Genomic DNA, 16,223 nt, shown 5'->3' with positions numbered 1-16,223 from the left:
TCTTATCAGTTAAAATCAAGATGTCAGTAAAACGTCATCAATGACGTCGTGAAGAAGGCTCGAAGCATTCAAAGGAATAAAAAGGTATCGGATGGTGAACTTGAGTCTACGCACGGATTGCAAGCATCCGTACCTAGACTCGGGGGCTACTCCCATCGGGAGCGCATGACGCGCACCCGACAGAATGAGGAGTCGAAGGAAAAAAGGATTGAAGAAAAATCAGCTCGAGTCTGCACTCGGTTGCAAGCACCCGCGTTCAGACTCGGGGGCTACTCCCATCGGGAGCGCGTGACGCGCACCCGACAGAACTTTTTTGCACTCCAGGATCATGCCCCGGGACTTGATTCTGTGTAGAGTAACGTTGTTTTGCCATCGGTAGTTAACCAACAAAAGTTGGGCACGTTACTCATTATCCCTTGCATGCGGAAAATATATCGGATGACCTATGAAGGCTTGCAGAAAAACTTCGGCAGAGCAAAATGTTCGAGTGGTACAACTTGAGTCTACGCACGGATTGCAAGCATCCGTACATAGACTCGGGGGCTACTCCCATCGGGAGCGCTGACGCGCACCCGATAGAAGAAGATGATGCTGCTTCAAGATGAACAAGGACAATCAAGGAGAAGAACATCAGAAGGAGACATGCTTTAGTCCCCACCCGAACTATGTTCAGCTAGACACTCGGGGGCTACTGACGTGGGCATTACCCTTCGGGTAACCGACATTGCCCTATCCCGTATTGTTTAGTTGGAGGCCCATGAAGGCACTTGGATGGCGCACCAGAAGATTCCTTGACGAGCAAGACAAAGAAGCGGTCGAACAAGAAAATATTAGATTTAAAACTACTGTAAACCTAGTCGTACTCGGGTAGACCTCTTGAGACCTGGCCTCCCATATAAAGGCCAGGAGAGGGGCTGCCGAGGGACAGAATCAATCTTAGCAATCTTAGCCACCAAAAAGTCCGGAGCTAGGTCGCGGCAGCACTTAGCATCTCGACGAGTTCTCAACCGAACTATTCGGCACCCCATTGTAACCCAATATCTTCATAATCAAGAACGAGACGAGGCAGGACGTAAGGGTTTTACCTCATCGAGGGCCCCGAACCTGGGTAAATCGCTCTCCCCGCTTGTCTGTGAACCGACGTCTCGTGTCAGCTTGCAGGATTCCGTCAACCCTAAGCCCCAATCGGAGGGCATTGCCGAGGAGTACCCTCGACAGCGGTCGCAGGTTTCCGGCGGGTGGCGTGGGGGCTGCTCGCGCGGCATGAATAAAGGTGGTGGTCCTAGGATCTCTCTCGCGCCAAGACGAAGATCTACCTTATGCATGTCCGTCTGGATTTGGCTGGATGTTGAGTTCCGGAAGGCTCCACTAGCAAATGTAACAGTGCTCGTTCCTGGAGTTTGCTGGTTTGGGAGGTATTCGGTCGTGTGCATCCATGATTTTATTCCGATCATTTGGTTCTAGAGGGAGCGACGCGAAGCTCTTTTCTGTGTTGCCAGCAGATGACATTCTAGTCCATGGTGTATCGGAGACGGAGAAGTTCTTGAAGCCCGGATTGGAGGACTAGCAGCGAAGGATCGAGTCATGGTGTTGTTGAGAGATTTGCTTGGTATTCTGGGTCTCGTAACAGCAGTATGCAAGTGGGGGCAACAGCACGGGTGAATTTCAGAGTTTTACCTTTCACTGTGAAAATCCAAGATCTGGCTTAATTGGTTGTGCCTGGCAATGGTCTTGTTGAAGATATTGTTTTGAGAGCGGGGACTATCTCCAGGGTGAAAACCTAAGATCTTTTGATCGAGCGACGACGACGCTTGTGCACTGTTTCCTTCTAGGAGGCGTCGCTTGTGAAAAGACTGGATTTCAGGTGTTGTCTTGGTGGTGGTTGACTGTTGTTGCTAGGACTAGAGTACCATAGCGGGGCTTTTTTTCTTAGTTTTGTTTTTCTTTTTTGGTTGTGTGCATCCGTACTACTATTAGGGTACTGCGTTGTTGCAGAAGCTGGGTGTAATTGGTATCTATCGATATTAATATATTCCCTTTATCGAAAAAAATTGAATCAGTTTTTTTGGACTCAGCTCATGTAGAATTACATCCGTTTGTTAATACATATTAGTGTATATACTTATTTATTAGTGTTTGCGTCTATGTTTCGTAAAAAAAAAAGTAGAAACGGCGGAGGAGTAAAAAAAAAAACACAGTGAGCAGTAGATGGGGCTAATCTTCTTCAGTACCACCCGACCGGCCGGGTAGTGCCGAAGCCCGGCCCAACGCTTCTCTGGTTTGGTGTGTTTTCGTTCCTCCCTCCCTTCCTCGCTCCCTCCTGCCGCGCCGCCATGGGCGTCCTTTCCTCGTCCCCCGCTCTCCTCCGACAAGCCGCCGCCCTCGTCTCCGGCGCGGGCCGCCGCTGCTCCAGGCCATCCGCGCCCTCTCACCTCGGCCGCCTACCCATCCAGGTGCTTGCTCATCTCCACTCCCCACTCCCCCTCGCTCCCTACAGCGTTTTGTCCCATGTGTGGACAATAGCTTCCATTACTCTGCGCCTGCGGTGCGAGCACCTCAGTAGTATTGCTGTTGCTTCTCTTGAAACATCAATCTCTGGAATGCTTCATTTGCTCATAGGTTGCAGTACGCTGTACGCATGTAAAATCCTAACGCTGGCCACTTTTCTTCTCTGCTATTTGCTAGAATGGGGCAAGCGACGCATACCGTCGGTTCTGGTCACGAGGCTGTCTCATGTCAACCACAGGTACGGCTGATGTTTGCTTTATTCTGATTACTGCTTGGCATTTATGTTGTAAAATTATCCAGCATTCCTTTCTCCTTCTAAATGGGTGAGTATGACCTTCAAAGTTTGCATGTTTTGTATACCGAGTATTGTCAGTGTCCTGTTTTCGGCACGAAAAAGGAGCAAAGATCAAACTGCTGTGTCCATCAAATACATATTCTGCATCGCCTTTCCCCAAGTGTCGCGTTATTGTGTCTGCACAAACCATATGGTTAAACTATACTACTCCCTCCATTCAGGCCTTTTATCTTTTCTCGTATATGCATGCATCTACACGCATTTAACTGTGCAGGTTCACTCATTTTGGTCCGTGTCTAGTCCACTTTGAAATATCTAAAAGGTCTTAAATTAGTCAAAAGAGGTGGTAGTATTCTAGTGGATACCTGATGCTTACCTGAGGTGGTAGTATTTTTTTTTTGGTTCCATAACTATATCAACTGCCTTCCTTATGAGTTACGCATTTACTCAGGAATCTGTGCAAAATTTCAGTTGATATGCAGCTAGACTACGAAAGTGATCCCCCACCAGATGATGCGAAAACTTTCGAGAAAGAGTCAACACTGAATGGTGCCGTCTCTCAACTCGCAAGTGATTTTGATAGAGATTCCAATCTCACTTTGGAGCGCTTCTCCCGGACAAGGCGTGCATCTGTCATTTCAACCGGTTCACTTAAGCTTGATCTCGCTCTTGGCATTGGAGGATTACCAAAGGTTATATAATGCTTTTACATATTGTTCAGAACTAAGTATCTACACAATCTAAGCATGCTTCATTATTATTTAATTACTTGTACTATCACACCTGGACTTGACATTTCCCACTCATATTAGGCAGAAAAGTTCAGACAACCTTTGTGTGTCCTGTTGCTGTACACTATACATCAATTCCCTGTTTCTGTCAGCAGTAACAAGTCTATATGGTACTGGGTCTATTTTGCTGTTCTTTGCATCTTTTGAATTTTGATGCACATCTACCCTATGCATTGGTTTAACCATTGTGATAACTTTAACCGGTTCATTCAGTGGCAAAGAACCTTTCCTTCACTGTTTCTAAACATCATGTCTTGCATGTTGGTTATGATTGTTATTTTTCTTTTGACTGGACACCCAAGAATCACCTTTTTTCTTCAGCATCTCTAGAAGAATCTATACAGAATCACAGACACAGCTTCATCATGTATCCTTGGGTTTATATTTATATTTCAAATTGGATTTTAGTTGCCCCTGTTTGACAAATTACTGATTGAAGTTGTTTGGCAGGGTAGAATGGTTGAAATATTTGGGAAAGAGTCATCTGGAAAGACAACACTTGCACTTCATGTTGTGAAGGAAGCCCAGAAGAATGGAGGTTGATATTTCTATTGTGATTCCTGGAGTTTTTTATTCATTTATCAAATTGTCTAGCCTCCTTTATCCTTCACATATTTACTTTGCTTCAACGACCCTTGAGAACAAGAAGTCTGTGTATGATTACTGTCTTGTACTCTTGTGCACTCCTGAAATTTGTTTCGCCATCTTGAATTCTTATTGCTGCTTTGAAATCATTAAAAAATCTGTTGTACAACTTTGAGATGGTTTACTTAGCATTGTTAGTAACCTCTCGGCGTGAACTGTAGGAGAAGTTGGATCTTTAGTAGTATTAAGAAGTAAGAATGGCTTCCACACTTGTCAGTCTTTAAAGTTCTCACTGGCATGCATTAGTAATAAATATCTGCAAATTGTATACTTGGAAACACTGTTCATATTCGAAATGTCTTTTTATGCATTGTCACAATACTGTCTACTAATATTTCAGTACATCAAGTCTCAGTAGCAATTTTCTTCCAACTGTTAAATTATCCTTCTTATGAAGTACTTTCATTGAGCTTTTCTGTGAATATTTATCCTTACTTTGTGTTTGGTTCATTGTTAGTTGATATGTTTTCCATCTTATTGTAAAGTGGAGTGTCTGATCAACATTTGCGGTTCCCAATATTTGCAGGTTATTGTGCTTATATTGATGCAGAAAATGCTTTCAACACTTCAGTTGCAGAAGCAATTGGTGTGGACATTGATAAACTCCTAATAGCTCAACCTGATTCTGCTGAAAACTCCTTAAGCATAGTGAACACTCTTGTTGGTGGATCCATTGATGTTGTTGTCGTGGATAGTGTATGCTACTTCACCGTGCCACTCTCAGATAGCTTTCTGTTTTCTGTTATAGTCTATAGGTAGAAGAATACTTACATTGGCATCGATGATATGAATTGAATCATGAATATTGTGCATTCCCTAGCAATATAGCAGAGCATGCATTCTGTAGTTTATATGACAGCTGGACTGTGTTAATTCTGTGATAGCATCAATGATATGAACTGAATCTTGAAAATCATGCATTGCGTAGTAATACAAAAGAAGAGCATACATCAGTAGTTCCTCTGTTGATTCCATGATTTAAGATTAGGAACTATAATTGGAAGATCTATTAATCTGCATTTTTTAAGCATTCTGCGTCTAGCACTGTCTGGACATGCTATGTTCTTTATTTTTCAAATATGCAATGCATCACTAACTATTGCTTAGTTTTCCAAATTTGTGTACTCCATATTTAAGCTATGTTACATTACCTTGTTATTAATTAATGGATTAATGACAGGTGGCAGCACTTCTTCCCAAATGTGAACTTGAAGGTGAAATACACATGAAATATGCAGACCTACAATCCCGTTTAATGACTCGGGCACTTCGAAAAATTCAATACACATTAAGTCGCTCAGAAACACTTATTATTTTTGTGAATCAGGTATAGAATTAATTGTGTTCCTTGTTGTTGACTCATAACATCAGAGATCACCTTGGTTCCTTGAGACCCTTATTCCTGGTTCCCACACTGTTTATCAGATGTTATTGATCCAGTAATTGTTTTAGTTTGTACTGTTTCCTGTTGTTCCAATAAGAAACCTATTATAACAAATCTCCTGCAATTATAATTGATCATTTCTCCATGTAGGCACAAAGTTAAATATGCTATGTTATGTTCTTTTAAACCTAATCTTCAAAATGAAATGGGTTTGAACTGAAATTTGATAACTCGGTACTGGCTTGCTTTAGTTGGGAAAATATATTATTCTAGTACTGATTACTGAAAGCCTCAAACTATGTCACCATGCCACCCATATCAGAGTGAACTCCTGCTATTGTTTTTTCCTTCCTGCTGATGACGATCTGAAATTTCATACTAATTGTGTTGCAGCTTTAACAGATTTTTTAGTCCTTAGTCTTCTTATCATACTAATATAAACACAAAAGTCTCCATGAGCTATAGATTTCTTTAACATTGGGGCTATGATGCTGCTGCCATAGTTCGTTCTTCGTTAGCTTTATTGATTGGTTATATTTATAGGTTAGAACAAGGCGGGATCCATTTTCTGGTCTCTACAAGGAGACGACCTGTGGTGGCAATGCATTAGGGTTCTATTCAGCAGTCAGAATGCGGACTTCGAGAAGGAAACTGCGCTATAGCGAAGACCAGGTATTACGCATAGACTTCATGATTCTTACCCTTGGCTGATAGCACTAGAGAAAAATAATAGTTTAAAATAGCGGGCTATTTCATTTAGCCGCGGCATTTTCATAAGCTAAGAATAGCCTAGCTATAGCGGGCCAATCCATTTAGGCTTTTTTTTAAAAAAAATAGGGAAAATTGCAGTCAAATGTTGCCAAAACTAAAGAAAACTATGACTCAAACATGATTTGAGGTACAACTCATTCAACTATTCAGCACAAACAAATACTCAACTATTCAAGTCACAAGTTTTCTCCAATCAGATTGAACACAAATTCAGGAAACATGAAATAAATAGGACAAGAGAAGAGAAATTCATAAAACTGGGATTTTAGCGGCTAAATTAGAGGCTAATTAGAGCTTAATAAGGCTATTGCCGGCTATTAGCGGGTTTTCTCATTTAGCCTATAAATGGCATATCTGGAGAGGGAGCTCTCCCAAAAGGCTATAGCTGGGCTATAGCCGGCTATTTAAAACTTCGAGAAAAATACACATTGTTCTACTCAAGGTGTGAAGTACCCGTAACTTGACTATAATAGACCACCAGGTACATGTCAACTGTGCTATAATAGCACCAAATTGTGCCTTTTATAATAGACCACCAGGTACATGTCAACTGTGCTATAATAGCACCAAATTGTGCCTTTTCAGGCTACTGGCATCGGTATATCAGTTGAGATCATCAAGAACAAACTAGCTCCAGCAACTTTGAAGGAAGCTGGTATCGACATCAGGTTTGGTAGGGGAATCTGCTATGAATCAGAGATTCTGGAGATGGCTTCTTCCCATGGAGTTATTGTGAAGGAAGGGTGTGGGTATTGGATCAACGGCAAGTTACTGCCTGACAAGGGAGAAGCGGAGAAGTTCCTGCTTGAGAATGATGCCGTGGCAGATGACATCTGCAGTACCATGAGAAGCGAACTCTTTGAAAGGTGACAAACGAAGGCCACTGGAAATTGGATGTCCAAATTTTTTCTCCTCGCCAAATTGACACAATGTAAATATTGAAAATCCCAGGAATATTGTGTGTGGTCTGATTTTATTGCCCGATTTATTATTTATCTGGTGAAGTGAGGATGAGGGATGCATGACCAACTAGGGCTGATTGCCACCATCAGCCTGATAGGTACTGTGATACCACAAGGTGTAGATTTCTGCCCTCTGGAATTGTACTGTGACCACCGTAGTTGTTGTATCATGTGCTACTAGGGTACTTCCTGTGTAACTTCTAGGGTGCTAACACCAGAAAGATGAATAGAATGCACATGCAAGGAACAAGCGAACACAAGTTATACTGGTTATCCGTTCCAAATAATGTTGTTGAATAAAATTCGGATACATTATTCCTGCAGATTGCATGTGTTCACAATACCTACGAAAATGACAAAGAAAAGTTCAAATAGTGCGTAGACATACACCATCCTAGGTGGAAAACTCGCCTGTGTTGTATACATTTTACTTGTCTAGCTGCTAACTAGGAAAATATTTTCATAGTTTGTAGCTGATACTTAGCTTGGCTAGCTAACTAGGAAAATATTTTCATGTTTTGTAACCGAGACGGTAGATCGATCTCTAACAAGGAGAATTCCTGCTTCTGCCTATGCATCTTCTTCAACTCCAGGTCAAATACAATGGGCGGATCCCTGTACTCTTTATAATGTCGCGTGCGTACTACCTGCAGAAACACCACGTTGCCGGTCCTCTTCCCGGAGCCCTCGAAATCAATACGTTCATCTGGACCGCCGGTGATAGTAGGGTCCAGCGACCGCATCATCTCCTCCATGTCAATCACAGTCTCCAATGACCAACCACTGCCATCTGCCACTGAGGCTGGGAGCTGTAGCCACACAAACATCATGAACCCTTGAATGGCCAGCAGTTTCAGCAGTTTTTTGTCCGACGATGTTGCCAAGTAGAGGTTGTTGACATCATAGTCGTCACATTTTATGGACGGGAGCTTCACCGAGCCCATCTTCTCTGCGCCAAAATCGTATCTCAAGATGTTCTTGGCAAGATGCCCTGATAGCCAGTGGATAACGCCACCGTGGAGGATAGCGGGGTTGCCGCGCTGGTTGAGCGGCCACACATGGAAGTCGTTTTTTTCCCTCATATGTAACTAGCTCCCATGTACCACTACCACACGATGAAGCAGTATGTACTTTGATACCCCATCTGTAGATCTCAAAGACGAGCAGCATAAAGGAGTAGTCGATGCCGTCAGCGAAGGTGAGAAGCACACACTTGTGACTGCGGTTCTGATTGCTCCCAATCTCCGGCGGGTTGGAGAAGAATCTATGGATGCCGCCCATAGGGTCGTACACGCACAGGTTGTAAGGGTCAGATAGGGGTCGGTTTTTGATGTTTACATGGCGGAGGAGGACGAGGCTGTGACTAGACGAGAGGGGTTCGTAGTATTTGCCAAGGAGGGTCATAGGAGCTTTGCGTGACAAGAAGCGCGAGAGGTGGTTGTGGCAGAAGGACAAGGCGGCGGGGGTAGTCGGGTGAACCAGGGTGACATGCTTCTTGGTGTCGGTGCACAGATAGGCGAGGATCGATGGAGCCGCTTGGCTAATGCGGCGGAAGAAATGCGGGCTGAGGATGTCACGCCGGAAGCGCTTGCAGGTGGCGGCACAACGGATAAGGGTGCGGAGATCGATGCGTGCGGCGATCTCGAGCAGGATATCCCCTGGCAGCGTCCTCGCTATCGGGGTCTTACGCTTAGGCAGCGCACATGTCTTTTCTTGTCGGCTTTTCCTTGAAGGCGCCATGGCGTGCCTGTGCAGAGAGATCTATCCGGTAGTCTGCCCGTCGTTATGTATATTTATTTACCTATATACTATATATATATTGTATATTTATTTACCTATACTATATATATATTATGCAGAGAGAAAGAAGGAAAAGCAGGTAGAGTCGGCGATCGATCAGAATCAGGTAGAGTCGAATTACAAGAGGATTTTGCAATTTATTCGAGGTCGGACTCGCCAGGGAGTCAAAATCGTGGCTAATTTCGCGTCTCTGTCTACTCTGGTTTCCCCAATTCACGACGTACGAACTCGGTGCGTCCAAGTTTAATTGCTCTAAGCAGTTCGTGTAGGTTACTTTTTGTACTATCATAGTTATATCGGTTTCACCTAAGAATTTTACCATGTGCTTCATATAAAAGAAAAGAAGTCTATGCTGTGAAAAAACCTGTGGTTCCAAATTTTCATGCCACACCTGAGCTTGCGGAAATCTGAGTCACTTACGTAAGGCACAAGTAGTCAAGGTTAGTACCGTACCTGTCAAGTTTTATTTTAACTTGATTTGCAGATATTTGGAAGAAAAATATACGGAGTACCTGAGTTCAGTTCAAATACCACCGTGTAAGTTTTTTGTTACGGAAACTTACCATGTACGTTGTATATCAATCATACAGGGAAAGAACAAACAAGTAAAATCTTCCATATAGGCACCATATAAGCAGGCGGAGGGGCCACGTTCTTTCTTCCCTCGATCGGAAACGTCCGGGCGGCGATCGGCATCAAGATCACGGCGGTGACAATGGAGCACAGGGAAGCACTGCCGCGCGACGTGCTCGCCAGCATCCTCCGCCGCCTCTCGCCGCGGGACCTCGCCGTGTCCCGCTGCGTGCACACGGCGTGGCGCGCCCTCGTGGACCGCCGCCGGCTGCTGCGTCTCCGGGCCGAGGACCTTCCGCACTCCGTGGAAGGCATCTTCGCCAACTGCAACGGCTGCCCGCGGCCGTTCTTCCTCGGCCGGCCGTCCACTCAGCACCCTGGCGTCGACTACGGCAACCTACAATTCCTGCCCGACTACACCGACGGCTACAAAAAGATCGCAGGTCACTGCAACGGCCTTTTGCTCTACGGCTATATATGTGGGACGAGTTCTACTTCTGCATGCGTTGTTAACCCTGCCACACGACGGTGGGAGCACCTCCCCGCCATGCCTGCTGACAACGACGGGGAATGCCGGGCCGCATATCTCGCGTTCGACCCTACCGTGTCGCCGCACTACGAGGTGTTCATGATCCAGTCTAAGGATCTAGGACTGTTCCATTTAACCGACTGCGAAGAGGCGGGCGTGCCACAGGAGCAGCTCATCGAGGAAAGCTTCACTTTAAGTTGCACCTATTCGTCCAAAGTTCGGGGGTCCGTGGAGGTCCCACAACACTCGGAGGAATGGCCACCGCCCGTGTTGACGCTCGAGGTTTTTTCCTCGGGCACAGGACAATGGCATGAGAGGTCGTTTCTTCGGGAGGGCAGCGCTGTGACGAGAGTGGTTGAGGCGCGGGGTAGTTTGTGGTTCATGTGCTACGGTGGGTTCATTTCCGAAAGAAGATGGCGCTACAGCGTGTATTGTCACGGAGCATTACACGTGCTGCTTTTCCGCGGTGAATTTGTCATGAGGTAAACATCATGAACGCATATGAAGTTATATATCCCTTTGCCAACTCTACCACCATTCACATTGTTTATTTTTACACAAGCATTCAGAACTGTTGTTGACATTGTTGGTGACGTTTTCCGTAGGTTATCATCTTCTGATGGCAAATTCAGAGTAATAAAAACTCCAATAGATGCCAAGGAAAGCAAAGCTGGACAGAGCTACATTGGAAGATTAGGGAAGGATGTGTACTTTGCAAGTATTCATGATCGAATTCGGATTTGGACCCTGAGTGAATCAAGCGGTCAGATAGACTGGGTGCTGAAGAGTAACATCGGCCTTGAGCCATTTGCAAATATAACTCCGCTCCTTAAGGGACTTGACAGCCCCTGGATCTTAAATGATTATGAGGTTCTTGACAGATATGGTAATAACAAAAAGCTAGCCGAGGAGAATTTTGATTGGCACTCAGATTATGATGATTTTCTGGGTACCAACGATGCGGGTGGACATCTTCCTAAACTCTTTGACTTGATTGGATTTCACCCCTACAAAGAGATTGCCTTCTTCTTGGTGGATCGCTTCGAAGCAGTGGCTTACCATCTGGATAGCTCAAAAGTTCAGTACATAGGTTATCTACGTCCAATCTACGACAGTTATACGATGACGGTGGACGATACATTTCTATACACCCCGTGCAAGACCGGAGACCTTTCATAAAATGTAAACACAGTTGACGATTAAATTACATATATTTGTGTTGCGAGCTTGGTTTAAGGTTATAGTTTACTTGCTCTATATCGTTTTACGCGTGCCGTCTTTTTCCGTGAGTTTGTCTGCAGATACTTTGTATTGTGCATCCATTTTTTGTTCGTTCCATGGTTCAGCCTCATGCTACGGTTGTTCTTTTATTTTTTCAATTGCAAAGATGGCTCATGCATCCTTTGCGATTAGCCAAAACAAAACATAGACGCTCGACTATGAATAAGTGTTTGTGAAGGCCCTTTACATCGCAAACGGTTTTTGAGATGGAGCCGTGTGTGAAAATGAGGCCTTCGTAAATGTGTGCATTGTACAGGAATATCGCCCACCCTTGCATAGTGACGGTTGGGTAAACCTGTGTGACAGGCCAATTCAGCCGTGTGTGAAGACATGTTCTATACTAGTGATATATATATTCATGAACTAAACTGATAATCTCAAGACTCTTAAATTTGAAGTTAAATTTAGCAACATATATTTTCTTAAATAAATTTAATAAAATTTAAACAATCTTTTAAGAAATAGTTTTAGCAAAACAAAAGTATTTGTAATGATTAATACAAGATTTATATCACAAATATGTAACTTAGTATTTAGGTAGTATTATGAGGTATACCCGTAAAAACAAGATATATTTAGTGGAAATATCACTTACAAAGAGATAAAAATGTTAAGTATAAATACAAGGGAAGTATTGATGGTCAAAAAATAGTTTAATCGACATGCAATATGTTAGCGAAGTATTGATGAAATATACAAGGGAAGTATTGATGGTTGAAAATATGCAATATGTATGCTATGTGTACAATCAAGATTCCAATCACTATTTTTGTACATTTTGAGAAGAGTGGCAGGAAATTTTTATGGGCAAAAAAGGATGAATATACTCAAGGAAAATGTCTGGCTAGTTGGGATATGATATGCAAGGCAAAGGACCAAGGTGACCTGGGAGTTTTCAATCTAATAACGCAAAACAGAGCTCTACTCATGAAGAATTTATACAAATTTTATAACCACCATGATATCCCATGGGTGAACCTTATATGGCAAGCTTATTACTACAACAACAACATCCCTCACTTATGCAACAGGATTTTCTGGTGGAAAGATTGCCTCACCATGATAGATGATTTCAGAGGTATGACTTCATGTACCGTACATAAAGGAAATTCAGTATCTCTGCGGTATGATAAATGGGATAATGAGGGTAAAAAAGAGATCCAATACCCGCGCCTACTATCATTTGCAAAGAATGACATAATCAATATGCATGAGGCTACTAGCTTAGATCATATATATGATCTATTTCAATTACCACTCTCTATTGAAGCTCATCAAGAACTTAGGGACTTGCAATCGGATTTAAATGGAATTGTCAGCTCGGATCAATATGATACATGGAATAATGAAGTGGCCAAACCAATCCTTGATCTATGGAAGACATGCAACATTCCGAGACATAATTTTTTTTCCTGGTTGCTCTTGAATAACAGACTCAACACTAAAGATCTCATGTGCAGAAAGAATTTTTATGTTCAGTACAAAGACTGTGTATTATGTGATACATGCCTAGAGGAGACACTTATGCACCGATTCTTTGAATGCTCCTTCAGTCAAATTTTCTGGTGGGCTATTAGCATAGAATGGAATACAGATCTTCAGCTTATAAATATGATATCTGGTGCATGCCAGAGATACAAGCTGGATTTTATCATGGAAATTTTTATTTCTGGATGTTGGACTATCTCACATCATGTACCTCCATTTTTAAATCTTTCTGTGTCACCAATCTTCATAGGGCTAGACCTAGTTTGAAGGAAGGCATGACCTCCTGACTTGATACTTTGTGAATAGCTAGGACAGAATGTTTTGTTACCATCATCCTCTTGTAAATTTTCCACCCATTATAATATAACAATCGACAAGCAGTAGGGTTTTTGCCGTACTGTACAATTATCAAAAATGGTTGAAAAATAAATACAAGGGAAGTATTGATGATTTGAAAGTACCATTTCTTGGAATAAATAAAATTAAAAGCGTAAGATATTGTTTACAAAATTTATGCCCCAGAAATGAATAGAACAATGAATTGTTATCAAGGTGGTCAAAGAATTGGTTAGGCATCATAATGAGATAGTGCCTACCCATAAATGCTCACATAGTTTGTAGAAGTAAAACCTTAGACTGCTCATAGTGCGAGTAACATAGGTAGTAACATCACACATCCCAAAACATTTTAGTGACATGGCATGACAATAAATGAAGAAAGAGAGTGGGGTGGTAACTAGCTATGTTACCATAACATCACACTTCTCAAGACAAAATGAGTCTACAATCTAATAAATATAACATGCATGATACCACATATATATAACTACCCAATATGAAGGTAGTAACATAGGGTAGTAACATGCACCATGTTACTACTCTATGTTACTCCCCACTATAACTAGTCTTATAATTTTCCGATAATTCTTCTGAAAAAGCTAGGCCGCTGGACCCGTCCGAACCTGGCGTGATTTTTCCAGGAGATGATACAAATAATTATGTAAATCTCATCCTAGAGATTTTGGGATGCGGATAATATGCCCAGAGCCTTGAACTCACAAGCTATGATGTGAGAAACAAAAATATGTGGGTTCAGCTGATGCAAACTCTATAAATTTTGGAATGAATTTTCAAGTATATACAAAAGTAAGAGTAGTTTGTCATAAGCTGCCAGGACTTTGGATAGAATAATTTTCAAAAATCAGTTCGTCTCCAATCTTCCACAAAATGATATGCCTGTCTTGACAAAAAAAGCCATTCCATCTGTTACACGGGCAAACCACCTATATAATGAGTATCATGGGTCGATAGAGAAAACATCTCATGGGTCTAGAAATTTAAACAATATAGCATGGGTGATTCCATGTTTGACCCGAGTTCAGGAAAAGAAGAGGGACTAATGTCATCATGCAATCCAAACCGTTATGCTTATTCTTGTCCCTTCGACACACCTTAATTTCTCCTTCCCATTTACCACCTTTCCTCCCTATAGCGGCTCGGCCATATCTTTTTAAACATAAGGCCCTCTGGCCCAGCCGGCTTTATAAATAAAGCCATCCACGACAAACATAGTCATACAACAACATGTCCAGACACACACACCGCAGAAAAACCAATTTCGATCACCCGTGGATCAAGTTCGGAACGCACACATGGTACAAAGAAGGCACAACACCCCAGAAGACGTAGTCCTAGTGCATAGGGTTTGAGTCTCTCGCCTGCTCAGTCCTTTCCCACGGGTACAACCTCCCGACGTCGCCCACCACCACGTCCAGCATCGTGATGTCACTCTGTCTGAATAGAACCCTCCACTGTTGCATATAGTTAAGCATTTTATAAAAGACGTCAGCCGAGTTCCCAATCAAAGTCGCCTTCAATAGCTAGTTTGTTTCACACATTCTACAAAGTCCAACACTGTGCCGCGAAGGTAAACCAAAATAGCCTATGGAAGGGGCCGAAGAGGCCATGGGAAAGCACAAGAAAGTCCCCTGCTCAGGTGCCAATCACAGTGTAGGAGTTTCCTAACTTCAGACCACATAAGCCTCGCCATGGGGCACGAGAAGAAGATGTGGCTTCAATCCTCCGTCTCAAGGCATATGGAGAAAAATCCATTGGATGGGCCATTCCTTCTGGCAATTTTCTCGCCCGAAGGGAGCCTGCCTCTGATGAGTTACCAGAGGAAGATCTTGACCTTTGGGGCGACCCGAGTCTTCCAAACCTCCTTGAAACAGGTAACCGTCGCTCCCTGCAACAGGGCCAGATAAACCGATCTAGCGGTAAACTTCCCAGAGGGATCAAGGGACCACGAGATTGAATCCTGGAGGGTGGAGAGCGTCAGGTCCTACACCTCCCTACACATGTTATCCCATTCCACCCGCTCTATCAACCATAGTTGGCGGCGAAAATGTATGTGCCACTCCCCTGGATCCCCATCTAGGACACGCGCGTCTAGTATCGTCATCGTGGGCACGACACAACTTGAAAATACACGGGGGAATCTGGCGTGAAGTGACCCGGTCCCGTCCACCATTCGAGCCAGAAATGGGTGTTTCTCCCGTTACACATCCTATGCTTGGCCCCCAATTTAAAATACCATTTGATCTAAGGCATTCCAGAATTGGGAGCCGCGTATCGGCACCTCATCAGAGAAGAGGTCCCGACCACACATGTATTTAGCGCGAAGGAGGTTTGCCCGTAGCCCATCCACATTCTGATAAAGCTTCCAAATTCATTTAAGCATGAACCCATTGTTCATGGATTCGGTGTTCAGGATCCCCAGGCTGTCGAATGCCTTAGGTCTACACAGTCGCTGACAAGGGATTAACTCGTCAATGCCTACGTGTTGTAGACTTAGGGTTTTGATACGTCCAAAACCTATCTACTTCCCCAAACACTTTTGCTGTTGTTTGCCCTTTATTTTGTGTGTTTTGAATACAACTAACACGGACTAACGCTGTTTTCAGCAGAATTTCTCTGGTGTCTCGTTTTTGTGCAGAAATCCAACTTGCAGGAAAACTCCCGAAAAATATCGCAAAATCCATATTTCACCCGAAGACTCACGAAGCCAGAATACGAGATAGATGGGGGGCCACGAGGGGCCCACACCATCCCTAGGCGCGGCCCGTGCCTAGGGGTGGTCTGGCCGCCTCGACCACCCCCTCGACCTCTCTTTCGAACTATATAAAGCCTCTGACCT

At 43.4% G+C, this 16,223-nt stretch overlaps 1 protein-coding gene across 1 annotated transcript; it reads left to right on the top strand.

The window, feature by feature from the left end:
• Window positions 1-2,333: 2,333 nt before the first annotated feature.
• Window positions 2,334-7,679, top strand: LOC124662349 (DNA repair protein recA homolog 2, mitochondrial-like). The gene is made up of 7 exons (XM_047200196.1): window positions 2,334-2,746; window positions 3,255-3,495; window positions 4,045-4,132; window positions 4,766-4,935; window positions 5,420-5,566; window positions 6,167-6,295; window positions 6,980-7,679. The coding sequence occupies exons 1-7, from the start codon at window positions 2,334-2,336 to the stop codon at window positions 7,262-7,264; spliced, it is 1,473 nt and encodes a 490-aa protein (XP_047056152.1). The 3' UTR covers window positions 7,265-7,679.
• The last annotated feature ends 8,544 nt before the right edge of the window (window positions 7,680-16,223 follow it).

Source organism: Lolium rigidum, chromosome 6 (genome assembly GCF_022539505.1).
Source record: "Lolium rigidum isolate FL_2022 chromosome 6, APGP_CSIRO_Lrig_0.1, whole genome shotgun sequence".
NCBI lineage: Eukaryota > Viridiplantae > Streptophyta > Magnoliopsida > Poales > Poaceae > Lolium > Lolium rigidum.
Note: the sequence above shows the minus strand (reverse complement) of the source record. Positions and strands in the feature narration are given on the sequence as shown.

Coding starts and splice junctions, on each gene's coding strand:
- LOC124662349 (XM_047200196.1), top strand. CDS start 2,334: ATGGGCGTCCTTTCCTCGTCCCCCGCTCTCCTCCGACAAGCCGCCGCC. Junction 3,496..4,044: donor GCATTGGAGGATTACCAAAG/GTTATATAATGC, acceptor GTTGTTTGGCAG/GGTAGAATGGTTGAAATATT. Junction 6,296..6,979: donor TGCGCTATAGCGAAGACCAG/GTATTACGCATA, acceptor GTGCCTTTTCAG/GCTACTGGCATCGGTATATC.